At 35.2% G+C, this 27,539-nt stretch overlaps 1 protein-coding gene across 1 annotated transcript; it reads right to left on the bottom strand.

Moving 5' to 3' along the window:
- Window positions 1-137: 137 nt before the first annotated feature.
- LOC137406401 (Na(+)/H(+) exchanger beta-like) lies at window positions 138-27,498 on the bottom strand. The gene is made up of 26 exons (XM_068092973.1): window positions 27,383-27,498; window positions 23,260-23,417; window positions 20,566-20,727; window positions 19,020-19,065; window positions 18,341-18,382; window positions 17,824-17,904; window positions 17,571-17,652; window positions 17,182-17,209; window positions 16,958-17,070; window positions 16,469-16,544; window positions 15,577-15,771; window positions 12,773-12,854; window positions 11,773-11,868; window positions 8,917-9,038; window positions 8,323-8,396; window positions 7,781-7,912; window positions 6,962-7,120; window positions 6,541-6,647; window positions 5,423-5,500; window positions 5,128-5,187; window positions 4,266-4,426; window positions 3,113-3,228; window positions 1,889-2,063; window positions 1,237-1,296; window positions 1,045-1,103; window positions 138-801 (listed from the first exon to the last, which is right to left on the bottom strand). Exons 2-26 carry the CDS (start codon window positions 23,381-23,383, stop codon window positions 433-435), a joined length of 2,799 nt encoding a protein of 932 aa, XP_067949074.1. The 5' UTR covers window positions 23,384-23,417; window positions 27,383-27,498; the 3' UTR covers window positions 138-432.
- Window positions 27,499-27,539: the final 41 nt, after the last annotated feature.

Raw genomic sequence — 27,539 nt, 5'->3', positions numbered from 1 at the left:
TCAGAGGCGCACCAAGTGTTGTAGACAGTGCTTGAATACAGCAGTCACTCTGCTACGATGAAAAGCTTTAGAGCAATGCAAGATTACAATTTTTGAATTTATGTTAAACTTGCCTTTTCTACAATCAGACAACAATATCTTGTATACATAATATATTTTTGATTCCATATTACATTTATTATAAAGAATTGATTGCTAGCTCAATATAAACGTAATAATAGGATCATGTACTTGTAATTCGTGTACCTATGGCCGCTATTAATTGAGTATTGTGTTAGGCTAATGATAAAAATGAAAACAGAAATTAAAATAATTTTTAGAATGCAAAAAGAATATAAAACTATTGTCAGCCTAACAAACTGCTGCCTTAATTATGCTCAAACTTGGTTTGCTCTATGATGATCCTAAATGTTTGAACTCGATAGAAACCGTTCAGAGACGAGTCTGGCAATCCTCCTTTTCATTCTTATCACTGCCAGCATCTGCCTCTGTTGACTCGATCTGTTTACTCACTGCTGCTTTCCTTGCTAATGACACCTCACTATCCCTTTCTGGTAACTCCACGACAGTTGAAAGTGGAGGTCTGAACTCAACGTTGCTAACTGCCGCTGGTGTGGACCGACCTAGCTCTATGTCTTCACAGGAACCTCTTGACTCAAGCTCCTCGGCTCCGCTATAAAAATCACTGTCAGCACTGTTGTGATGCTTGGGAGTGTCCAACTTTTTTACGTTTCGTGACGAGTAGATAATCGGACTACCTCCTGTTCCGACACTGCATCGGCTTGATGATTGTTCCATACCCTACAGACATCATTTGCTACGGTCAACTTTAAAGGAGTATGCTAGACAGTGACACTAATAATTTATCGACACAATGTTCTCATTAGAGGAAACATGAAAATAATCAGCCAAATTGGTTGACATTCTGATAGCTCAGAAGCATGGAAAAGATTGAGGTTACGCTATGGCAGCAAAACAAGGAGAACACAACACAACTAATCAATCATTTGCTGACATAAGATGCAAGGTGTGTGAACAACTTACCGCGTTAGAGTCTTGCTTTCTGATTTTACGTTTTCTCACAATCTGTCCACTTTCCTCCACTACATAAGAATCAGTTAATTAAAAAACAGGCTGCATATACATAATTGTAGTAGACTGACTAAGATGGGTGAAAGTGAAAATACATGGAAAGAGCTGATTGTGTGTTAGAAGCAGTTAAGCAGCGAATCTCACCTTTTGATCTTACACATGGGCATTTTCGGAAGAATGATCTAGAACCTCCAACATCAGCAGCTATATGAAAAATGGATATAAAGAAGCGGTCGCATTTAACAATTTTGTCAACTATGTTTCTAAAAACATATTTTGTATCTTGTGAAAGAGAATAACTGTTTTCTCCAGAGTGTATAAGCAATTGCTTATAACTTCCTTTTGTTGACCAACATGAAATACTTTTATTTGCTTGCCTAGGCACGCCCAAACATTTTCATTGAGCACGCAAACATTTTCATTGAACACCCAAACATGTTCATTGGTTGGCCAGACATACCGAAATACTTTGATTGGACATTGGACTACCAAGCACACCCAAATGCACCTGAACTTTTGTTAGTCAATCAAGTGCACCTAGCCACATTAATTGGCTAACCAAACACACCCACATCAACAAATTGTATACTCGAACACACAGCTTTTTATGAAAAATCAAACTTGATTTTTTTGGTGTTGTTAATGGGAGCTCCTGATAGCATACATGTGGTTATAACTTCTAGCAAATGTGTAAGGCAACCATCATTGATAACAATATTAATTTCATGTTGGCGATAAATGCATTCATTTAATAGCATAGATAAAGACCTTACTCCTGCATAAGGTGTTTCATTACCCTCTTGAATTGCTGTTCTGATCGAGGATGTACCAGATAAACTTAAGCTTCCAGTTCCCCCAGTAGCCTGGGTTCGCTTTAATCTTTCCAGCCTTTTGTTCTTCTCTTGTAGAAGGACCATAAAGCGGGACCGGTCATCCATATCAACTTCACTCCTTAGTTTTTGTGTATCCATCTACAGCAGTCTTTCGCCTGTTAGTTCAACATACAGCCATAACCCTAACATACTGTCTGACTGACATGCAGAAAACTCATACAAGGAAATACACCATTAATTTTCAGGACACCTTGTGACATTTCCATAGCGTACATCACTACTACTATTAGGATAGAGTTAGTACACCTTACTATGAATTGAGATATTGAGCCACTGTAAAACCTCTATTTGAATGCCACCTCTAATAGAACGCCAGTATAGATGTAGGGTTGAAAAATACAACGCCATCCTTTAATTGAATGCCTTTACAAACCCATAACAGAAAGTGATCAGTAGAAAGGTGTCCACAAAATAGTAATAATATTGACTCTGTTACATCAATAATAATTTGTTTCGTTCTTTCTGTAGTGGCTGCCATGATTTTAGTGACATGTACCTGAAAAGATCGATCGTCACAATCATCAGAGCTACACTCTGATTCAAAGTCACTAAGGTTTAAATCATAGCCATTTGTTTTCAGATTTATCTTTAATGTGGTTTACAATCTGACCTGAAAACTTTAAAGTGTTTTTATGAACAATAAGAATACTCTTCAGGAACACTGTATGATGTAATAACAGCCATTGTTATGGCGTATCCTAACTTTCAAACGTTAACAACATCTTTAAAAATTAAAAGCATTATGCCCATTTTCTAACTTCAATGCATTACGTTTTTTCTTTGAAACTTTGAAAACGACACTATCGAAATACTTAATGACAGCGCCACGCTACTATTTTACAATCAAAGTAGTTCCTTGTTTAACTCGGTCTGATACTTCAACGTGCACATGAAAAAGGTTTTAGAAAAAGTGCTGAGGCTGACGGAATTAATGTCAATTCACTCGAAGGAGAGTGTAAAATATAGGTGATATTAGCATTACTAGTTCATTTATCGTCCAAGTCGAAAAATACAGCACCATCCTTTATTTGAACGCCACCTCTAATTAAATGCCACTATCGAGGAAGGGTTGAAAAATAGAGCGCCATGGCATTCAAATAGAGGCTTTACGATATTAAAAGACTTACAGATTTTTCTGGTTTGGCAAACAGCCTTCGTAGCTGCTTCCCATTTTTCATGTTGCCTTCAGCAATGTTTTGCTCCTCAGTTAACTTATTCTGCTGAGCTGTGGTGAGTTCTTCGTCTGTAAAAAGATAAAAATAGAGGGTCCTTACACTTGAAGAACATCTGTCGTAAACAGCCATGAATGTGATATGTTTGAAGACAGTGAGATTTTGAAGCCGATTACACTGACTACACAATGAAGCCAACCAGCGAATTTTTCTTTTATTTCATACAAATCTACCAAGGCTTTGGCAGCAATGAAAGCAAGTATTGAAGTTTTTAATAAATGAGCACCGACTTTTGTTTGAAAACTATGAAATGTAAAAGTTATTATTAGTCATCTTGTTTGGTTGATCCTAATAAAAAAAATGACTAGTCACCAGCCCGAAAAAAAATTCACAAAAAGAAAAGACTCACTATAAATTACATTCTAACTTGATACTCTCCATTTGCGCTGATTGAGACAATGAAACATTAACAACTAGGTATGTACTAGATGAATGTCCGGCATTGTACAGTTAATAAAGAAAGTTTTAGTATAGAAAATTGATTTTTAATTCGCTAAGTTTCTTTACCCAATGAATTCGAGTAACTTAAGCTAGTCTAAATCTTCACTATAATAAAAGCTATATTCGTCCCTCTGAAGCCAGTATCTCTCACGCAATCATGATCTTAAGCATGCTAGCTGAAGTGTGTTACTTTAACCAATCGGCATTACAGAATGGCAGGTTTAAGCCTGCCATTAAAGAATGGCAGGTGCAATGAGTATGAGTAATGAGTATTCAGCAATGAGTATGATCCGAATTATTCCATGGTATAGCAATGTAGCCGCTTGGTCTAGTGGATAGAATGCATGCCTGCATTACTGGAGGATCTGAGTTCAAATCAGTGTGAAGTGAATTTTTCATTTCAATAACTGAGCATACAACAACAGGACACAGCCATCCTAAATAGTATTAAATATGTACATAAACACTTGCAAACATGTAAGGAACTGACCTCATCAATAAGATGTGCTCTAGAATTTATGATATAACACATAGGATCATAGATAGCAGTGCTGAAAATGTCTTGTAATCTACACACAGTTGTAGAGGTAGGAAAGGTGAAACCCACCTTCCAACATTTCTGGGGTAATGTAGGCTATATCATCCACATGTTCTGGCTCCTCAATATTACCATATCTAGCTAGCTGGCCGAGTAGGGATGGTGCGGAGGGTTTCCATCCATTTCTAGCTGTACCAGTAGACACGCTCACTGTATCACCAACTATCACGCTGTAGTAAAGGAGAGTAGCTAATAAGCAGAATTGATGTGGTTAATGGGATTGCTGGATTAGCACTTGTTCACTGATGTCACATTCAATGTTTAAAAGCAATAATGATGCATATATGTCATTTTTAATCAAGCAACAGACCACACACAAACGTTCTACAATTCACATGATGCTAGTAATAAACTTAAACATGGTTGAGCCTGTTTGAGGTACAAAAACTAATGACTACTTGGTCTGTAAAGTACCAACAATATGCTGTATTTTATCAATTTCGGCAGCCAATAGGCTATAATTTTACTTTCAAGCGGCAGCTATTCAGATCGCTGTTTGATACTAATTCTGACATCAAGATGGAGACCAACTTGTTCTGCAAAGGATTCTGATAGCTTCAACTCTATTTGCAGCATGTGGGTGTTTGTTCAAAGTGCTTTTGCTTCACTTGCATCTTTATTGGACAATTTTGTTCATAAATTTTAAACGATTATTTTACTCAAATTTTAGGAAAAGAGGATAAACCCATTATGGCAACTCTTTTTCGGGATACGTCAAAAAGCAAACATTGGCATATCTCGAAAACATTAGCACAATGCCCCATGCTGACTATCCACGCCTTTAGAATCATGGACTTGCGTATCTGTTGCTTTACACTCCATTTCAAAAGTTCTTGTTACTACCTCGGCAGCAATGCAAGCTTCTACTTACCTGTTTTCCGTATTGCCCGTGCCGACCTCTAAACTTTCGACAACGCTAGTGCCGTGCTGCCTGAAACAAGTGCACACACAGTCAAAATAGTGCTGTCACAAAAGTGTGAATGCTTTGTATAGCAACTGAATCATTGAAATTATGCCCCTTATCAAAAAAACATCGGTCTGGACAGCTCAATTTCCTTGGCTTTACAATAATTATGTTTTCTTCAGCCATTATCAAGTCACATGTGTATCCTCTGTTTATTACTACTGGTTGGTAAACATCAGCCACGAGACAAGTTTCGACTTACTCATCTTGTGTGTTTTTTGTTGAACTCTCCTCGAACTTCTCTGCAGCTTCAGTGCCTTTCAGTGCTGAAAAGTGTTGCCTGAAATAAAACACATCTGCGAAATGGTGCTGACCCATAATGGTAATAGCGAGAAAAGAGAGAGAGAGAGAGAGAGTTAGGAAGATAAGACAGATAACCATAGATATATAAAGGTTTATATATCTATATATATCTGAATATATAAAGGTTTATATATCTATGCTGATAACTCTCCTAAAAACATATACAGCTAGAATAGTATATACCTTGGCCATTACAAATGTTCTGAAGACTGAGCATGTACTGTTTGTGAACATAACATTTTGCGCCCTATCAAGGGGTGGATACACTGCCATAGAATCAACCCTATCAAGAAGTAGAAACACCGTCATAGAACGAACAATATCAAGAGGTGGAAACACTGCTATTGAATCAACCCTATTAAGGGGTGAACACACTGCCATTGAACCAACCCTATAAAGGGGTGGATACACTGCCATTGAACCAACCTTATAAAGGGGTGGATACACTGCCATTGAACCAACCCTATAAAGGGGCGGATACACTGCCATTGAACTAACCCTATAAAGGGGCGGATACACTGCCATTTGAATAATGCTATAAATGTTTTTGGTCAATAGAGATCGAGAGTAACTATTCGGCATAGATGTTCAATCGTAGAAACAACTTTGAACATAGGATAAATAGGTATATACTCACTACAACATGCTGTCTTGATTGGATTAAAAAAGTTGCTTTAAACCAACCCAGAAGAATTGGTGGCACAAGTGACTTACTGTTTTTGCGTGTACTCTTCTCATGGATGACTAAAAGCAGCGACATTCTTTACAATACTTCTTGAAACCGAGCAGTATAATAAATAAAATGCTTTCCATGTTTTTCTAAATGTTTAACACTAATCAAAACAAAGAAAAAAGCTTAAAATTGGGATTGGCGTACACCAAAATATGTGCAATAGTAGATAAATGTATAATCAAACACACATTGTGTGGTCATTTCTCACTAAAATTCTTTACAAACAAATGCTACAGCTAAAATATGACAAAGACATATATCAGACACGTAATGTTCTTTCTTACTTGAGTGCTATTTTCTCATAGAGTTTCATAATCTTCTCATCCTTCCTCATAGGATTCCTCTGTAGCAAGTGCTTTATGTGCTTGTCATCCAGTTGAATGACCCAATTCTGTAACACAGGCTATGGCGTGTTTGATAACAATAAAAAGTTAGTTTTACCGTATCAATTTTCAATACTTAATAATCTTAAATATTGTGATAGGTTTCATTATGGTAATGTTAATATTAATTATTTAAATAACATTTCAATAGAGCATGTGTGTTATCATTGGATACTAAAACATTGTAACGCTATTAAAAGATATCTGTGTTGTCAAAAAATACACGCAATCTTTTCGAGTCAAATTTTTCAATATGGAGATGATGCCAAACTGTTGCCTGCATGCTCGACAGGTTTACTGGCTACAAAAGAAACTTACTTACATAGAAAGAGTAGGTACCATGGTCACCGATAATCTCTTCGACACCAGCCATAACGTGATCGGCAACACTCGTAGTGAGGTCATTTAACAATGACAGCTTTTGGTTCTTTTCCTTTGTTTTGATGTCTAGCAGGCTTACAAGGGGTTTGATGGTGCCACCCTTCAGATTTATAAAAGAACTCATGTTATGCCAACAAGATAATAGAACTCAAGGCTAGAAGTTGAGATGTTTTTCAGGAATACCATTGTCAAATTCATTAATGATTTATGCATAGGAGAAAACATTGGTAGATTTTTACCAGCGCATGCCTCCTGCTAGAAGATTTCTATGTGGTTATAAGACTGTCAAATATGTTGCTAGAAGATACCACTGAAATCTTCTGCACATACTGTGATCAGAATGTCTCCACTCCGGAAATAGATTGATATCAGTTGAAATGCTTAGGAGTTCAGGCTATCATTATGTAAACAATATTTTTTTATTAGCAATTATTTTTATACATGGTCAAATGACTGGTCAAGATCATTGTTGTTTTTGAGGCCAAATCTGCATGAATATTTATTTTGGACAGTTACAAAAAAACTGATGCTTCAGATGATCAGAAGTTTGATGTTTCTACAGGAAAGACACTGCCCAACAACATAGTGTAAACAGACCGTTTCACCTGAACCTAACCCACCAGGACCTGTAATTGTGGTCTGATGTCACTCATTTGGATACTAGCAACCAAAAAGTTGACTGAAACTTACTAACTTTCAGCATGTTGTCAACGATATCAGCGGTGGTTGATCACTACTACTCGTATCTGAGGTAACTCACCTGGATAAACACTGTGAATATAATGACCATGAGTATGGTGGTCATTAACAGGTCCTGAGTACCTTGGTCTAGTTTCCCTTCAAGGAGGGATACAAGTGAGAAGGCCACAGCACCTCTAAGTCCACCATATGCCTGAATATATGAAAAGGCACTGAGAGAGATATCGTTAACAAAATGCACATATCAGCAGCTACATCAGTGGCAGCTCAAACAGCTAACTTTAATAAGAATACAAACATTTAGGTAACAACCAATAAAAGACACGCAATAGACTTAGAGCTAGCATTTAGCATCCATAACTTATAGAGCTCAAACGAACAGAGTTTCGGTGTTGCAAGTCCACACTCTACTAACTTGTGAGCAGTAAATAACAACACTATCTGAACCAATTTAATAAAGTGACAACAAGACAATCAACCAGCCAAACTTGATGAGTTGCTGCAGTATAAAAAGTGGTTATAAACAATGACAATAGTATAGTAACAATAATAATAATAGTAATAATAATAATGTGGCATACTGACTGACAGCCACCCACTCACCATGATCAGTTGTTCTCTTTTAGAGATTTTTACCACCCTGTTTCTGTTTAGAATGGCACTTAATATGTAGGTGACTACAACAAGAGAGGAAAACTTCTAGAGTACAGCATAGTGATACATAGACTAAACATGTACTTTTACACACATCTTTCTATTGTCATTGAGTTTGCTCAACAGCATTACTGTCAAATAATCAAGCTTCAGTTGCCTCCAGTTCAAACCATTGTGATTATCTTTCAAAATTCTATAAACACAACTCATTAACTACGTCTAGCTTAGTCATTTATGTATCATTATGTTATACATACAATGTATGTATAATATAACTATGATCTAAATGATTGCTACAAAATTGACCATGGTAAAAGAAGAAGTACTACTTTCTAAGTTACAGGAGCTACTAGGGACTAAAGATCATACATGCTTATGGGGAACAATTGTAGCTAATGAATCTGCACCTTCTACCGCATATTTTGACATACGGTGTGTTTGCCCGAAATTTAAAACTACTGAAATCTACCAATTGCCTAATCCCACATACGATATTTGCTTGTGAGCGACTTCACAGTTTCATACGACTTGGATAAAGCTTACCGATAAAACGAGTGATGAGGCAAAGGAAGATTGTGGCACCAATAAATCCTATGTGAAACTGACGGTCTATCCTCACTAAGTTGATGCCAAGAAAGAGGAATATCACACAGTCAGACACATTACTGCAATGAAAGAAAATACAACTCTTAAACGGCACAGCAAACAATAGAAGAAAGAAAGTATCTAAATATTACAGAAAATAAGTTTTTTATTAGTTAGCATATCAACAGATAAAAGTAATGATATTTGTGTGTTGTTGTTGTTGTTGGTAACCATGACTACTTGCTTGTGAAATATAGAAGAGAGAAGTGAAGCCTTCTGTGAATTTAGCAGAGAGACTATTACTCAGGTTCAATTGACAAGCATGGCTAACCTTCACACTTGGCAAGGCCATGCAGCATGTCTTCAGCCTATAAACTCTTCAGTTAATAGTTTCTTTACAGAAAACTTTAAATATTTCTAAAAACTTTTGTCACCAGTAATAAACTGCAATTCTTACAACTATCAGTATTTATATATTTGTTTGAGAAGTTACATATTTTTATAAATTTAACTAAAAAACTAAATATAAGCATATTCAAAAAATTAAAAGCAACGTTTCAATAATAATATAATATAATTTTAGCAATGCCTGCATCCACTAACATCTTGTAGGAGCAGCAAAAAAACTGCATTCTTCAAATCAGAACAAGAAATAGTGATACCCCTCAGTATATTAAAATCGCTTTGATTTTGAGCTTGGTAGAAGAATTGTCAATTTAACCAATCCAACATTCTATTTGAATCCTACAAAAAGATTGTTGTTTAAACCAGTTATTTTTTATAAATAATTTCTTGCAATTTTATTTTGTGTCTAAAAGCAAATCCAGCCTTACAGCCAACAGACAAAAAGGAAATTGGTCTATTTAAAGTTGAGAGTAGTTAACGAGGGTACTTGGGGGTTCCAAGTGAAACGGAAGGGTTAACAGAGCTAGAGGAGGTAAACATTGCAAAGGAATCTGACAGCTGCAAAGTCTATACCTTTTGTGACAACTTTGAAGAAATGAGTAACTTTACTCCACACACTCTACCACTGAGCTATACAAGTTTCATTGATCTAAAGGGTTATCATATATCATATACCGTATGCACACACTAAATGACGTACTATTTTAGCATTGCACCAACACGTTACGATGCCCCTGTTATGAAACACTTGGCCTTAACTCTATGAAACGCAATGCTTTTTCATGTTTTCTTGAACTTCCATTTTCAGTTTTTCGTAAGGTTCAATTGCTATATTGCTGTGAAGGCCGATTTTTTTCACGCGAACAATTATATTTTCTCCGTAAGAAGAGCCTCGACATTCCCTCTCCATTCGGCCAAACAAAGACAGTACAATATCTCATTTTTACATTTGCACCAGTATTGAGACGTACCAGTAACGTCATGTTTAAAGTTGTGATTAATAGCTTCTGGTAGAGTAGTAACCTTTTATATACACACACACACTTCTATGCAAGAATTGTTATTATTAATTCAACATATTCAGGATTTTTGTTTTGTTTTCTCAATTTGTAATAATTCATTTAATTGTATCATTACCAAATCATCTTTTATTGTAATCGTAGTTAAAAATACCTAATTTAGCTATTAATTGCTAATTATTTCACATTTACATTTAAACCCTTTCATAGCTGTTTTATTTTTTAAAATTTATTTGACCTGCACAAAGCATTTTCCTCATGATATGAAGTTTGAAAACCTTTACGTTTGTTTTTATTTTCTCTCTTAATTTATTTCAACTACACGAAACACTTTTCTCATGATGTGTAGTTTAAAAGTTAGAATGGCAAATGTTGTTATATGTTAAATACAAATCAATTTTCTGCCGAAAGACCTTTTTATTACCGGGCAATGCCGGGTAGCACAGCTAGTTGTTTTATAAATTTGTAACGTTAGGCTGCAAACTTAGTATATTGGCTATAGACTATTCCAATACCGGCTTCCTGCATGTATGTGCGCAATCCCTTGAAGATCAAGCATGGTGTCTGTTTAGTTTACTGCAAACAAATGTTGTGCGTGTTTTAAAGTGTATTGTTGTAGAAATACAATTACTCTATGATTTTGGCTAGACATGTCTGAGTCCAATGGTAAGAGAACCTTGATGACTAGAGACATGCTCAGTGGCAGAGGGCAACTTAAGGTTGAATAATAGTACACTGTAATGAAATTACTGCTATTAAATTTTTAACATTGTTTTTTCATTAAAAACGTTTGCATATTATGCAAGCAGCACTAAATCGCTAACTTGACTGAATTCAAAATATAAAATAACAAAATTAACGGATTATATATCGTATACTGCAGAATCAACAGCAGAGTCTAGAAGCAGCAATGTTTGAATGCACCGAACTCATAGCACCATGCTAAATGATAATGAATAGTCAATAGTGAATGTCATTTTTATGTATAGCAATTGTCTTCTCCTTCCAGATTTAAAACTAAGTGATAATTAAAAATCAAAAGTAAAGTTTAATTAGGAGAAAACTCACCTAGCCATTTTCATGAAGTATAATTGACAGAGAGTAGGCAACCCACCTAGCCATTTTCATGAAGTATAATTTACAGAGAGTAGGCAACCCACCTAGCCATTTTCATGAAGTATAATTTACAGAGAGTAGGCAACTCACCTAGCCATTTTCATGAAGTATAATTGACAGAGAGTAGGCAACCCACCTAGCCATTTTCATGAAGTATAATTTACAGAGAGTAGGCAACTCACCTAGCCATTTTCATGAAGTATAATTGACAGAGAGTAGGCAACCCACCTAGCCATTTTCATGAAGTATAATTTACAGAGAGTAGGCAACTCACCTAGCCATTTTCATGAAATACTTGACTGTAACGTAAGACTTGTGGGAGATGTTATGGAATGCATATTGGGCCTGCAGAAGGCCACATACCGTCAGTCTAAAACATAAAGGTAAACTCGCTTAAAGTGGATCTATACTTCATCAAAACCCTCCTTGAATTAACAAAAGTCAGAAATGTAGAATAAATTTCTGTCATCAGCCAAAAATTTTCTGTAATAAGAAACTAAAGTGATTGACAAATTTTTGGCACCATAATTCTTTCGATGCAATAGATAGCCAATGAGATTTCAAAGCAAAAGTTTGTGCACAATTGCGGATGGGCCAAGAATGAAATCGTGACAATACCGCATTTGGCAAGCATTTTGTCTAAATTGTGCTCTGATAGATGCCACTAATGTCAAACCAACCATTCTCGCTCTCCTGTCCGCTCAATAAATTATTACTTTTATCATAACAGCAAAGCTGAGTAACATATCCTTATCAACGGTTGCCGCGGTTTTAAAAATTCTGTTTCGGATGCTAAAACTTCTCGTATCGATAGCCTAAATTTGTGGAGTATAAAAGCTCATAAAAATTGACCTAGAATAATTTTAGCTACACTTCTCAGTGGCTATTTTTAATTCAAGTTATAAACACACCTCGAACCGCTCAATGACAAACATCTGAGCTTTGCTGCATGGAAGAAGTGTGCACAGCAATCTAGATCTGTACTGAATATCCCAAAACAAGCAGACGTCTACACTCTGAACAACATTGCGGTTGCTATCACAATTTTCTCTCATCTTCACCGGAAAAGCAATGATTCATTCAGATTAGCTTTGTTCATCACACAGGCCATTAATTCGTCAATTAGTCTGCTACAAGCTATAACTAATGGCACAAAATACTACTCCACCTTCAGCCTCTGTCAACCTTGCAATATGACTTTCTATCAATCTATTGTAATCCAGTCCGTGAGCAAACAAGCAAGCACAATTCTAAGCCTCAAACAAATTACTTACCCAATGATACCCGAGAAGCCAAAAAACTCGGAACAAAGGTAAGACAGGTATGCCAGTGTGAACACAAGTAGTGGCTCCACAACTGTAATATGAGTAAGTCATATTTGCAAGGAGAGATGTAAGCTATCTTGATGAAACATCTATTCATGAGGCTGAGTTGATCATGTGACCCTCACTGTGAAATAATGCTTTCAAATCACGCAAAGTGTTTTTCATTCTTGAACACAACCTAGTATAAGAACCTTTGTATGGGTATACTATACACTGTTATGAGTACAGGTTATTTTGGGATTAACTGTTTCTCTGACTCGCCTTCGTACCAACTTTTTATATTGCATGTGATGACCAAAAGATACTATTAACATAACAGATTTAATTAAAAGATATAATTAAAGTTGTACAACTTTAATTAAATTCAGTATGTACTCTAACAATGAACCAAATTTGCTTTCTCAGATTTTTTGTGTAAAACAAAATAGTGCAGAAATGTATTGTGTGTTTTATTTTAATAATGATAAAACAATTAATACAATACTCAAAACAATAAATACAGCAAGTACATGTATTTTAAAAAACCGATAGTGAGAGCAAAGCACGAGTCAGTTGGAAATCAAGCCAAAGCACTGGATATCGTCAGCGAACCTCATGAGAATTTGAATTCTGAGTTCGTTTGGCATTCGAAACATGAAAATCTTGAATATTTTGTTCAAGAACTGAGGAAGTGATGTGCATAGCAGTGATCTTAGAATGGATTATCTTCATTTGTCAACGTTTTACTACACACTGTTATAAGTGCAGTAACAAATACACTGTTATAAGTACAGTAACAAATACACTGTTATAAGTGCAGTAACAAATACACTGTTATAAGTACAGTAACAAATACACTGTTAAATGTACAGCAACAAATACACTGTTATAAGTACAGTAATAAATACACTGTTATAAGTACAGTAACAAATACACTGTTATAAGTACAGCAACAAATACACTGTTATAAGTACAGTAACAAATACACTGTTAAATGTACAGCAACAAATACACTGTTATAAGTACAGTAATAAATACACTGTTATAAGTACAGCAACAAATACACTGTTATAAGTACAGTAACAAATACACTGTTATAAGTACAGCAACAAACACACTGTTATAAGTACAGCAACAAATACACTGTTATAAGTACAGTAACAAATACACTGTTATAAGTACAGTAACAAATACACTGTTATAAGTACAGTAACAAATACACTGTTATAAGTACAGTAACAAATACACTGTTAAATGTACAGCAACAAATACACTGTTATAAGTACAGTAATAAATACACTGTTATAAGTACAGTAACAAATACACTGTTATAAGTACAGCAACAAATACACTGTTATAAGTACAGTAACAAATACACTGTTATAAGTACAGCAACAAACACACTGTTATAAGTACAGCAACAAATACACTGTTATAAGTACAGTAACAAATACACTGTTATAAGTACAGTAACAAATACACTGTTATAAGTACAGTAACAAATACACTGTTATAAGTACAGCAACAAATACACTGTTATAAGTACAGTAACAAATACACTGTTATAAGTACAGTAACAAATACACTGTTATAAGTACAGTAACAAATACACTGTTATAAGTACAGCAACAAATACACTGTTACAAGTACAGCAACAAATACACTGTTATAAGTACAGCAACAAATACACTGTTATAAGTACAGCAACAAATACACTGTTATAAGTACAGCAACAAATACACTGTTATAAGTACAGCAACAAATACACTGTTATAAGTACAGCAACAAACACACTGTTATAAGTACAGTAACAAATACACTGTTATAAGTACAGCAACAAATACACTGTTATAAGTACAGCAACAAATACACTGTTATAAGTACAGCAACAAATACACCGTTATAAGTACAGCAACAAATACACCGCTATAAGTACAGCAACAAATACACTGTTATAAGTACAGCAACAAAGACACTGTTATAAGTACAGCAAAAAATACACTGTTATAAGTACAGCAACAAATACACTGTTATAAGTACAGCAACAAATACACTGTTATAAGTACAGCAACAAATACACTGTTATAAGTACAGCAACAAATACACTGTTATAAGTACAGCAACAAATACACTGTTATAAGTACAGCAACAAATACACTGTTATAAGTACAGCAACAAATACACTGTTATAAGTACAGCAACAAAGACACTGTTATAAGTACAGCAACAAATACACTGTTATAAGTACAGCAACAAATAGACTGTTATAAGTACAGCAACAAATACACTGTTATAAGTACAGTAACAAACCGGGATTTAATCTTTTTAGCTCAGCATTACATTGCGAGATAATATTATTATCATTATAATTATTACAAGATAATTAAAAAAAGCGCTGGCTATTTCATACATTTCACCTATGATAGGGTTGATTTGTAACATAACTGGTGTACAGTAACCGGTGTACCGTAACCGGTGTATCGTAACCGGTGTACCGTAACCGGTGTACCGTAACCGGTGTACCGTAACCGGTGTACCGTAACCGGTGTACCGTAACCGGTGTACCGTAACCGGTGTACCGTAACCGGTGTACCGTAACCGGTGTACTGTAACCGGTGTACCGTAACGGGTGTACCGTAACGGGTGTACCGTAACTGGTGTACCGTGACTGGTAAAACATTCTTAGTTCTTATATCCAACCTTTGCAAAATGAAATGCTTTTTTATAAATCAAAGATGCTCAAAATACATAAATGTAATAGTAAGAGAGCTTACCTCGCGTCTCAACTGTATATTTAGTTAGTACAGCTGTTAAGACAGCAAATAACACACCAATGCAGATGCCACCGATACTCGAGGTGAAGAACTTGAAAAATGCGATAACATACATGACAGCTGTGATTTCTTCACCTGCGTCAATGTAACAATTCATTCCATCAAGAGTGTGGTAAAGAACCACTGTCACTGCATCTATAAAAGGAAGAGAATAGGAGGAGAAAACTCCTGGTATATTAAACTGCTAAGATGCGATTAATGTTCTTACAAAAGCAAGCCCTAGTGGTTTAACTGAGATTGTTATGAGCCCAGAGGTTCAAAAGACAAAAAAATAAATATATAAATAAAGAACAAATGTTTTGTTCTATTATAAACAAGACAAATTCATTTCTTTGTAGAATAGTGGATTCTATTAACATTAAAGAAGTTTATAAAGAAACAAGGTTTAATCCTGTGATGTAAGAATAATGAATCAAGATAAATCAAACAAGAAAATATTCATAACGGCTTGCTACCTTCATACTAATGAAAGGAGGAGTCAACTCCCATAGTTACACTCGGTATGATTGCATTCTTTTTGCCGCAAAATCATAAATAAAACCATGCGAATCATATTTAACAAATAATAACAATGGAAGAAGACAAATCTAATTTTGGAAATGCGAAGCTGAGCTACACATAATAAAAAATACTTTTATCATTATGTGTAGCTAAATGAAAAAGCTATGATTTTAGACGCCGTGTGAAAAAAGCTCCTTTTTCATACGGTGTCTAAAATCAGTAACATTGTCTATGATATTTGTCCTAAAAGCTTATAAAAATAATAATGGTTGAAGGAAAAGGAGAATACATAACAGGAAATGAATTGAACAAGCAAGAATATCTATCTTACCGTTCAGCAGTGACTCCCCAAACACTATGAAGTATAAGACACTATTTACACCAACTTCTTGGAAGATTGCCAGAACCTACAGCCAACATACAAACCACCATATTTCATGGAATTCAAATAAAATAGGGTTGATGAGAGCACTGGCATCCTTTCAACTTCTGCTCATTCAAAAAGCTTGGAAAGATGCAAAAGCCAGAAGCTAGAGAGTAGAGCATAGCGTTACTAGTGGAATAGCGGAGAAGCAGGTCTCAAATAATTTCCGATCAACTCAGAAATGAAAACAATTCACCAAGATTATTGTCTGTATGCTAAAGTTAAACCTATCATAATCCCTATAAAAAGTTTTCCAAAGCTCTGTGACTAGTTACTAACATGCAAACCTGTGTATATTAGCAACTGAGACAAGACATCTAATTGCATAGTGAGGTCTTTATAGACCTGATGGTTTGTAAGTTTATGGAACTCAATGAATGAATGAACTAAACTTACAGCAACTGGGTCAACAGCCACAATGATAGATGCAAAGAGCATGCAGTGAATAAATGAGATCTCTTGCCCTGATGGTAGCGCTCCAGCTTTTGCAAGGAGCCAGAGAAGAGGACCTGTAATAAACCTCATTTCCTTATTTTTCTGATGAAGTACAAACAGTGCAACATGCTCAATCACTCTGGTAAATATAATTCAAAAGCTACACAGTGTTGACAGAAACTCACCAATAATAGCAAAGCTGATCACGGTTCCCTAAAATAGAAACAGCAGACAATCTTTATATAGCGTTAATGATGTATTGCGTATTTGTTAAAATGAAATATTCATTATTTTTATTTATCTCTAAAGCCGTTTACTACCAACTTGAACACGCAGCTGGATAAAATCAGCTGTATGGAGTTTTCCTCTCCTAATCAGACATGACCCTCGTTATGTAACTAATAGTTTTTAACAATGTATCATCTCCGCGTACTCAGGAAGAGGTAAAGCTAGTATATCATCAGTGACATTCATTCAGACCGAATTTCTAACAAGGCTATAGATATGAGTGTTAGATGGTATCTATGTAGCTCACGGATTTGAACTGTTTTTATAGAACAAGGAAAATGCTCACAATGACTGCAAAGGTGAGGATGGTGCCCAGATTGTTGAGGAAGACTCTGTCATGCAAACTGTAGGAAGATTCCAAGACTATTCTGTAACAATATCAAATACATTAGCCTGAAAGCTCAAAGCAACTCTAAAATGCCCGATTTTAAAACATTTTCAAACCACATCAGCTCAGGCCTTCTATACTCTTAGTTACTTTACTAGAATCTCAAAAAGAATCTCAAGTTGTCTTATATCTAACAGCTGGAAAAACTCACGGAGGCAGCAGAACCATAAAGAACAGGTGTGGTTCCATTTTATCCAAGTAATCAGGAAATGCTCCAGATTTCGTTCCATAGCTGCAAGATGCATTTCCCAATCTGATTGCTAATGGATTAAAACTGGTAGATGAACGATGATAACAAGTTGACAACTAAAATTGATTCAAAATAATTATGAAATACAAGCAGTGCACATCAGAAGTTGACGCAATATGGAAAGCCTCAGTAGTTTTAATTATGGAATATGAAGCCAGCCAAAATAATTCATCTAATCTTCGTTATAACTCTTTGCCCAAGCAATGAACTCAAATATTTTTGCTGAGAAGACCTGCTGGTACCTGATAGCACCACTTCTACTAGTATATCTATTTATGTGCAAGTCCTAGTGACCTGTGAGCAGTGTACACGATGGCAGTATAACAGTTATTACTATTTAGACAGAGAGACGCAACACCTTTAACTAAAATCACAAACAAAGACAACTAGAATGAATATATTTAGATTGAAAACTCACACAAATATCAGTCCTGCGATAGTGCCAAGGACGATCAGCAGGCTGAAACACAAATTCATGCAATCAAATGAGATGAGACGGTAGAGACAGCACAAAGATAACATGTTAAAACAAATACTTGATTTGATTGAAAACAGTTTCAGTTTGTACCTATCTTATGATGACATGAATGGTTATAGTTTCTAACCCTACTCATGGTAATACTATACTTAGTTGTTGAGTTCTTCGATGGCTTACAAAGAAGTAATAATACTCTCGCGAGTTTTATTTAACCTTCACATTCTTTGCGGGATTTTCAGATCGTGTTACTCAAGTCTCTACAGGGAGGGGGAAGGAGAATAAGCAGTTTAGTAGCACGTAATTTAGTGTAGTATTACAGGCTACAAAAAGAAATGGTCAATACTGCCACCACATGAGAGCATAGCCCAAAGATGTGGAACATAGGGAAAGCAATCCTGTACCATCATCGTTTGTATCAGCTAATCCACAACACCGCAAGCGCCAGTAATAATTGACACACATCACTGCAGCCTATCATACGCTTAAAACTATAAAAACAGCCGCATTAATTGACTTAGGTAAACGCAAAGGATATTCCATCTCATGAGTTCTACTTTTGAATAGAGGCATTGTCAATATAGAACTACTAACAATATTACATAGAGGTATGCCCACATACCATGTCTCAGGTATCTTTGTTACGAGATATCCAGCATGATGGTAAGCTGTAAGTGAACATAAAATAAATCAGTGTTTGTTAAAATCATAGATCTATCAACACTGCTCCTACCCGCATACATATTAATTACTCTTAATATTATATCTTAGACCTTATATCTATAGCCAATAAGAGACCTTATTTATCAAATCATAGACCTATCAACGCTGCTCTTACCTGTATACATATTAATCACTCTTAATATTATATCTTAGACATATGTCTATAGCCAAAAAGAGATCTTGTTTATCAAATCATAGACCTATCAACGCTGCTCTTACCTGTATACATATTAATCACTCTTAATATTATATCTTAGACATATGTCTATAGCCAAAAAGAGATCTTGTTTATCAAATCATAGATATATCAACACTACTCCTACCTGCATACATATTAGTTACTCTTAATATTATATCTTAGGCCTTATATCTATAGCCAACAAGAGCCTTATTTATCAAATCATAGACCTATCAACGCTGCTCTTACCTGTATACATATTAATCACTCTTAATATTATATCTTAGACATATGTCTATAGCCAAAAAGAGATCTTGTTTATCAAATCATAGACCTATCAACGCTGCTCTTACCTGTATACATATTAATCACTCTTAATATTATATCTTAGACATATGTCTATAGCCAAAAAGAGATCTTGTTTATCAAATCATAGATCTATCAACGCTATTCCTATCTGCATACATATTAGGAGTTAACAGAATTCTTTCCAAAAACTAACATTGTGAGTGGCGAATTTCTGTAAAACTCAAAGTTTACTTTTTTTACATTTCTGAGATACTGCTTCTACGACCTTTTGCCAGTCCCAGAAGCCTTTGAACTGACAGGTATTGATATTCATTGTTAATAGAATTTTAGGAACAGAAGGTTGGTGATATAAAATTATTCGCTGGTAGGTTGGTGAAAACCAATAAGATACGATAATCTCCAAAAAGAAAATAATAAATACATGTACTAATAAATGATAAATTGAAAAGATTGCTGAGTAAATACCTTAATGCATAAAAGCAAAATATTTGAAAAAATATCACTAAGACTTAAAAACAAAATAAAGCAGTAGTAAAAGGAATTTGTTAAATTAGTGAATGATCAATTATCTCAACAGTGGTAGAAAGGAAATATATGTCTGTGTGAGCAAACCCTTGAAGATCGACTACGATGTCTGCTTAGCTTATTGACAACAGAGGCTATGCTTTTTTAAGAGTTATTAGAATTATAGATAGTCATAGAGTTATTGTTTGTTGCACAAACAATAACTCTATGATTTCAGCAAGACACGTCTGAGGCCAGTAGCCTGGGAACTTTGATGGCTGGATACTTGTCCAGTTGCGAAGAGCAATGTAAGGTTGTACGTTTTTTTTTGTCACTCCTGATGGCCTTTTTGGGAGTCTACCCGCACCAGCTGTTCACAAATCAGACATTCTAGAATACTAGCCTAATGAGAGGTGGGACACAGTTTAATGATCAAAAGGAGAGATGTACTTACCAAGGTTAGCTAGACCAGAGAAAAAGAGAAACAATGTTATAATCATCGGGTATTGCACTTCGGCCCACTCAATGGAAGCTGCCGTAAGTTCGCATTCTTCACCTGATCCATTTTCCTCTACTTCTTCTGTTGTATTCCCTTTTGTTTCCAATGTTCCGGTAGCTGAGCAATTACGTATCGCATTGTTATGCATAATTCCTAATCAATACATTTACCTTTCGCAATTAAACTTAAACTAAAACTTAAACATTATTTTCAATGCAGACTGAACGAATATTGAAACAGATTACGTTTGTATGTCAAAGTTTGGCTGCGCTGACATTGCATGAGATTGCAATGAATTAGCTGGGAAACAGCTAAACCTGACACACATGATTCAATATATGTACTTAACGCATAGCATTCCTCTACTAATCAGAAACAACTATGAGATACAAGTCAAACACAATTCTATTGCACCGATGAAGAACTTCTGCACCCGCTATTCCCAGTGACAAGCAGCTCTCACAAGTCCACTATGTACCGCTAAGCATACAGTCAAAGACTGACATACAAAATTAATTCGTTCTGTTATTTATTTCACATCGAAACTGTCATATGTTTCAGTGAATAACCTTAAAAGAAACAATATAGGCCGACCATTATTAGTTATTTCACAGCTAAAAAACTGGACAATAAATATTTCAGACAACTACATATTCAGACAGATGCATTAGCTAAAATTTTATAAAGAACTTGACATAAAGAACTTAAACTATATAAAAAAACTAAAGCAATAAAGGAGTAATAAACATAAAGATATTTAGGAGCGATTGAGGCGCCGTCCCGGTGATGAACACTGCGTCGTTAGAGGTGCGGAGCTAGTTTAACTTATACTATATGAGTTTTAAATTAACAGCTGATTTATATATATTTCTCTTGGTATATTTGTTTTTATTTGCTCTGTAAATTATCACAGCCAGCCTTCCTTTACTTTTAATACTTCTGCTATTTTTTTTTTCGTATCACTTCTTTTTGATAACTACTACAGAACTATAAAAAAATTTTAAAAATTGACCCAGAAACGTTTACTAGTGTTTGATTGTTAGATCTCGCTGCATCTTTAAGGAAACCATCGTTTTTTTATTTAGTTTTTATTACTACGGATGATGTCTTCTTGGAATCCATGATTTAAAGATTAAAAAGGGATGTCACGGAGGACTCTCCATTATTCAGGCATTGTATGTGAAGGAGAACCGTGTGCATAAGTACTGATTCATGAAACTTCAGGTTTCGTTAATCTTCAAATGTTGGATATTGGAAGCTACTTTGCATGTAGAGGCAAATGTTAACTTAAATATTATAGTGTATTGCAAATATTTGTTTGTCAAGTTGTATGGAAGTTGAGGCGTGACTGTATCTCAGAACATCCCACTAATTAGAAAAATCTCAGAAGTGGCTGAAAACAAATTTAAATTTAAAAAATGACATGAAGCTTCTTCCTATTTTGATGGGAAGGCCTTACGGGTTGATGCAGCTATTTCCATAACTTAGCCTCGTTAGTTTTACTATTGTTCCAGCTATCAGACATCTGGCATTACGATGGTATCACTGCCAATAACCATCCTTAAAAATATGGAGTAGAAAACAACGGAGTCCTTGAAACTAATGAATTTCATTGATTTATGATTCCCTGAGAGTACCTTAGAAGAGTTCACGCGAGAAACCAACAAACAAATACTTATCATGGAACGGGATATGCAATAAGCATTCGTCTAGTCCAACACGCATCCATAAACTTGGAGTTATCTTCTACAGTGATATGTAGAACATACACCACAGGCATTTTTAAAGGCAAGCATTTGGTTATCGTATCCTAAAACATTAAAATATTGATACAGAGCTGGGGATTTTAGCGCATGGCCTTACCTACTTCCAACAGATCCTACCTGACTTGATTATTGTCTACCCTCGTCTACAGCAATCAAGGGAAAAGCTAATGTAACTCTCCTACACAATAGGAATTTGAATGCTTTGCTAGAATCCAACTCATAACCGCTACGCTATGCGCAGTGAATCTAAAACACCCGAAGCTTTAATGAGAATCGTCTGTTTTGGGGCGTCACACCGCATTATCAGGATGGCATATAGGATGAATAGGTATCAGTCTGTACACTGAATGACAAATTGACAAGCCTTAGTAATCTCTCTAAACGTAAAAGCTCTACAGAAGCCCTCCTAGATGGCTGAGAGATATGAGCAATAAGTACCAATAACAGGAATTTTTTAAAAATCGCTGGGGAAGCAATGAGCCATATATGATAAAAAGCTCCACCTGTCGAATTCCCTAATGATACAATTCTAGATAATCCCTACTGATATTTCAACTTCATTAATGAACAGGGAAGCTCAATCTACATTAATGAGACGTTACTCATAGCGGTACAAACTTGGAGCTCAGAGAATGTTTGTATAAGAAGCCACAGTGCAACAAAAATCAAGGAGATTGTCAACTTTTGGCTAAACCAAAAAGTTCCAACGTGCTTTGACATACATGATGCAACATTCCAAATCTAGAAAAACTTCCAACCAACTTTGCTACAACAGGGAAATAACTATCTTGTCTGTATAACAAACGAGATATTATACAAGTTATTTGGGTGTTTTAACTCTAGAAATTAAATTTGTCAAAGAACAATATGAAACTAAACTTACTTGAAATATTTGGCTGTGATGTGACATCCCCGGTAAAGTTTTGATGAGAAACAGTTGAAGAATAGATGGATGATGCAAGAGAAAGGAAGCAGAAGGTGAGGGTCACTAGCCTCATTCTGTTCATGGCCAGAGGCTATGACAACGAATTATTGTAAATCCTGTGGATAAAAACAACAACAGGAGACTAGATGATGCAATTCTTTATCTATTAACAGAAAAGTCATATTTTCAAACAACATTGAAGGTTCTCACAAAATATTCATAAAAAGTATGTAAAGTACTGCAACAATAGATGTATCCTATCATCAGATTCATGGAGTAGCAATCAGTGATTTGTCTTGTTTTTACAGATTCATAATAGCCAATCAGAGATGTTCACAGAATTTAGCGCTAATGATTTTACAACGATTCTAGTTTCTTTCATTGTTATAAAATTCTGCGGCGCTATTCAATTAACGCCAGTCCTGTTACAACTTTTCAGCATTATCAAAAATGTTAAATAATAGTGAAAAATTAATAAAATATTTTATATAATGATAATAACTGGTTATACCACAATACTGTAACTAAATCCTGGCCTGCCTAAACACCGGCAGTATCAAGTATCAGGACAATTTAATTTTATTTTATTTCAATTAACCTTTATATTTACAAAAAAGTGTTAAACATACTGAACATTTTCTTTGCATGCTTTATTGTGCTATGACGAGCTTCACATAATTTTTAATGGTCCCAAAAATTATCGCAATTTAAAAACGCAATTAAAAACTGCATATATGGACCAGTTTTACTTTTTTAATTGAATTTGTCTGTCAAAATAGGAAGAGTCATGAATTTGCAACATTTACTTATTTTCAACGCACAACGGAAAATGGTTTTTAGCATAATGCAAGGTATCGACACTTTTTAAAAATTTAAATTAGGTGTTGACAGAATGTATAATAAAATAATTCATTCTCATGAAAAAATAAGAAAAGTTTTAACTGCAGATATGGTATGATAAGGACTGCGTGATCACCAGTCAGGGTGCTGCATTAGCCGTCGTATTAGCAATCTATATCTATCAATCTAAGTGTTTGTCGTGTTTTGGTCTGCCATTCATATGTCCAGTTATAGCGAGAGAGTTTAATAAAGGAAAAAATCGCTTTGCACTGGAATTGAACTTAAAAACCCCAGTTCTGCAGACAAGCATGCTATCCACTATGCCCCATAGTATGGAATAATTGTGCACATGCTTATTACATCGGCCAATCTCTAATGGAAAGGGTGAAAATACACTTTCATCTTCATTCACCCTTCAGCTAGCACGCTTAAAATACTAGGAAAAATATGTAGCCAGACTTACCCAAAATTCTACAAGTATATGTATAAATAGTAAAAATTTAATTAAATTTTTAGCACACTCAGAAATAAACAAATACCTTCATTTAAAAGCGAGAATGGTAAATGTTGATTGAAAACAAATTTTCTGTGCAAAAACCTTTTTATTACTCGTGCAAAGCCGGGAATTCATCTAACTTAGTAAATAAAGCAATGAATGCCACAATTCCTATGTACAAACAGTGGAATAACACGCTAACAAGGAGTGATGTTAAAATATAGAGCTGACCGCTGGTAGTCATATTAAAACTGGATGGTATAAAAAATACCTACTGAAAATATTGTCAGTCACTGTTAGACATTGGAAAACTGTAGTTGTAATCTCTCTATTACTAGCATATCATGTAACTACATGACGGTAAGCGTTAACCATGTCATGTAATCAAGTTAATAAAAACTTTCTTTAAATCCGAACAGAGCATAATCACATGACCCTAATTATAACGATTAGATAGCTAATTCAGTGATATATCAGCTCAGCATAACCTACAGTAAACATGAAACAATGTCAGAAACAATGTAATGTGCCTAAACAAAATTTAACACAAAAATCCATTTCTCAATTTAGTAGTTCACACTCTGGAAAAAACCAAGAAACATGGCAGACGCAAATGGCTAGACATAAATTTAACTTGCCTGAATTGGAAAACTTGGAAAACATGATCAATAAAGAACAATGTCTGATCATGGACACAAATTTAACATGTTACATGTATATAGAAGATGGCTCAGAGTGTGCGCCTTGCTTACTTTTTTATGTTAGAAATCACATGTATCAAACATGATTAGATGTTAAATAGAAATGATGGCCAAAAGTGGGGTTGTTTAGGATAGAAATACTACAACAGGGAGTTGAATACTTTGGAACGAGCTCAGTGTTTGAAGTGTAAGGGTTGTTATTGGGGGTACTCTATGGTGACAAGTAGGTGAGACGACTCTGGGGCCAGCGGCCCGCCTAAGCCGCGTAGCGGCGCGGGGAGAGTCCGAGAGGGGCACTGGAGCGCCCTCTCGGTAGAGGGGGTGCAGGGGAACTCCCCCGCAAAAACTTTTTGTAAGATAGTCTGTCTTATACTTAATTTCCACAGCTTTTCAGTGAGAGAACAAATATTTTGCTATGGTATAATTGGTATTATTTTATTACACAGTAAATTCATCTTGAGTGCTTAACTTCACAGATATATTCATTACAATGGAAATTAAATGAGTTTGGAAGAAACAATCAGTGCAACAAAAAAATAAGAAGGGAAATTTCAAGTTTTCAAACAAAAATCAACAAATCCAAAATCCAAAATTAACTACTCAGGAAAAATGAGAATGGTTTAATTTTTAAGCAAGCGCATGCAGCCTCATCTTTTAACATAGATACAAAAGGAAACCTAGCAAACCGAGATCACCTTAAATCTCAATAATATCACCCATTAAAGGTGTGCCCCAAATAGCTAAGAAACCCGTGGGTCTAAAATTTAAATTTAATAGCCTCAGACTTTCATCATTTCTAATCATCTAAGATAAAGCTTAGGCTTGATGTAGTATTAGCATAGTTTAGGTAATGAGTTTGTCAATTATACATAATACATTAATTTACAAGCATTGCCTTGCACGATATTAAATATTAGGAGCTGTGTGATACACATACACTCCTCATCAGATATTCTGGAAAAAGCTTTGTGATTAATTGAGGTTTCATAATAGCCTGTGCACCTGATGTGAAAATGCTACCCCTTCCACTTGAAAGCTATTTGGGGTACACCTTTAAGTAAACTGAGAGATTCAAGTTGGCATCACCATGAAGGTAAATGATCCTACCTTTTCTTTGCCATAATTCCATCATTTTTAGTGGCAGGGCTGTGATCAGCTATCATTTCTAGTTCAGGTCATGATAAGTAAGGGATTTATAAGTTTCTAGTGCAAAAGGTATGATCCAATCATTCCTAATGTTAGTAAGGTAAATCAATCATCACATACTCTCACTCACCCTTGAAGTAACTATCAATTGATTCATGACGATTCATCATTAATCAAATAAGAATGATAATGAAGAAACAATTTGCTTTAGAACTTAAATTAGATAAGTTTTCTGAGAAAGTTAACTTCGATTAGCAAAAGACCAAAAAATGCCTGCACATGGAATAATCTCAAGCTATTTGATGATGTCTTTGGACAAGTGACAAGGACGCCTGTTGATTGTGTTGCTTGAAGAAAAGTTGAAGGAATTTATGCTTTTCACAAGGTAGCATAGTTGATTAGCATTTGAGGTAGCATTTTATCGCATTTTAATAGTATATGGTCAATTAATGTTAGGGGATACGCTTTCCAGAGAGTACCCCCATAATTTCTTCTTAGGGATACGCCGTATCCCTGCGTATCCCCCTACTTCGAACACTGAGCGAGCTATAGTAACAAGCACAATAAACTAGAAAGGGTATATGATGATTAAAATGTGTAAGACTTGAAAAATATTAAGAATAAAGTCTCCCTTCCATCAAATGGCACTAAAAACTTGAATTATTTAAACCGCATTGATGTAAAAAATGTTTACTTGTATTTGCGTGTGCTTTACTAACACTAATTACATGTAAATGTATCTTCAGTTAGTTGTCAATCTTATACTGAAAACTGAAATTAGGATTTGCCTACTCTTGACAAATACGATATACATATACAAATGAACTAGTTAACATGAACCTTCGCAAAGCTACGCAAGAGACAACAACTAATATTATTAAGCTAATTTAAGACTTACTGAGAAGCTGATTGGAGTGAAACAAGTTCCCTAACGGTGAAAGTTGGTCTGTGACATCGCATCACACCAAGCCAAATAGATTAGAGAAGTGTTATCAAACGCGGACTAGCCAAGTGCGCATATCCATGCAGCTATACGGCGTAGGCGAAAGTACATA

The sequence above is a fragment of the Watersipora subatra genome, chromosome 10, assembly GCF_963576615.1.
Source record: "Watersipora subatra chromosome 10, tzWatSuba1.1, whole genome shotgun sequence".
Lineage (NCBI taxonomy): Eukaryota > Metazoa > Bryozoa > Gymnolaemata > Cheilostomatida > Watersiporidae > Watersipora > Watersipora subatra.
The sequence above is the reverse complement of the archived record's forward strand: the minus strand, read 5'-3'. Positions and strand labels throughout refer to the sequence as shown.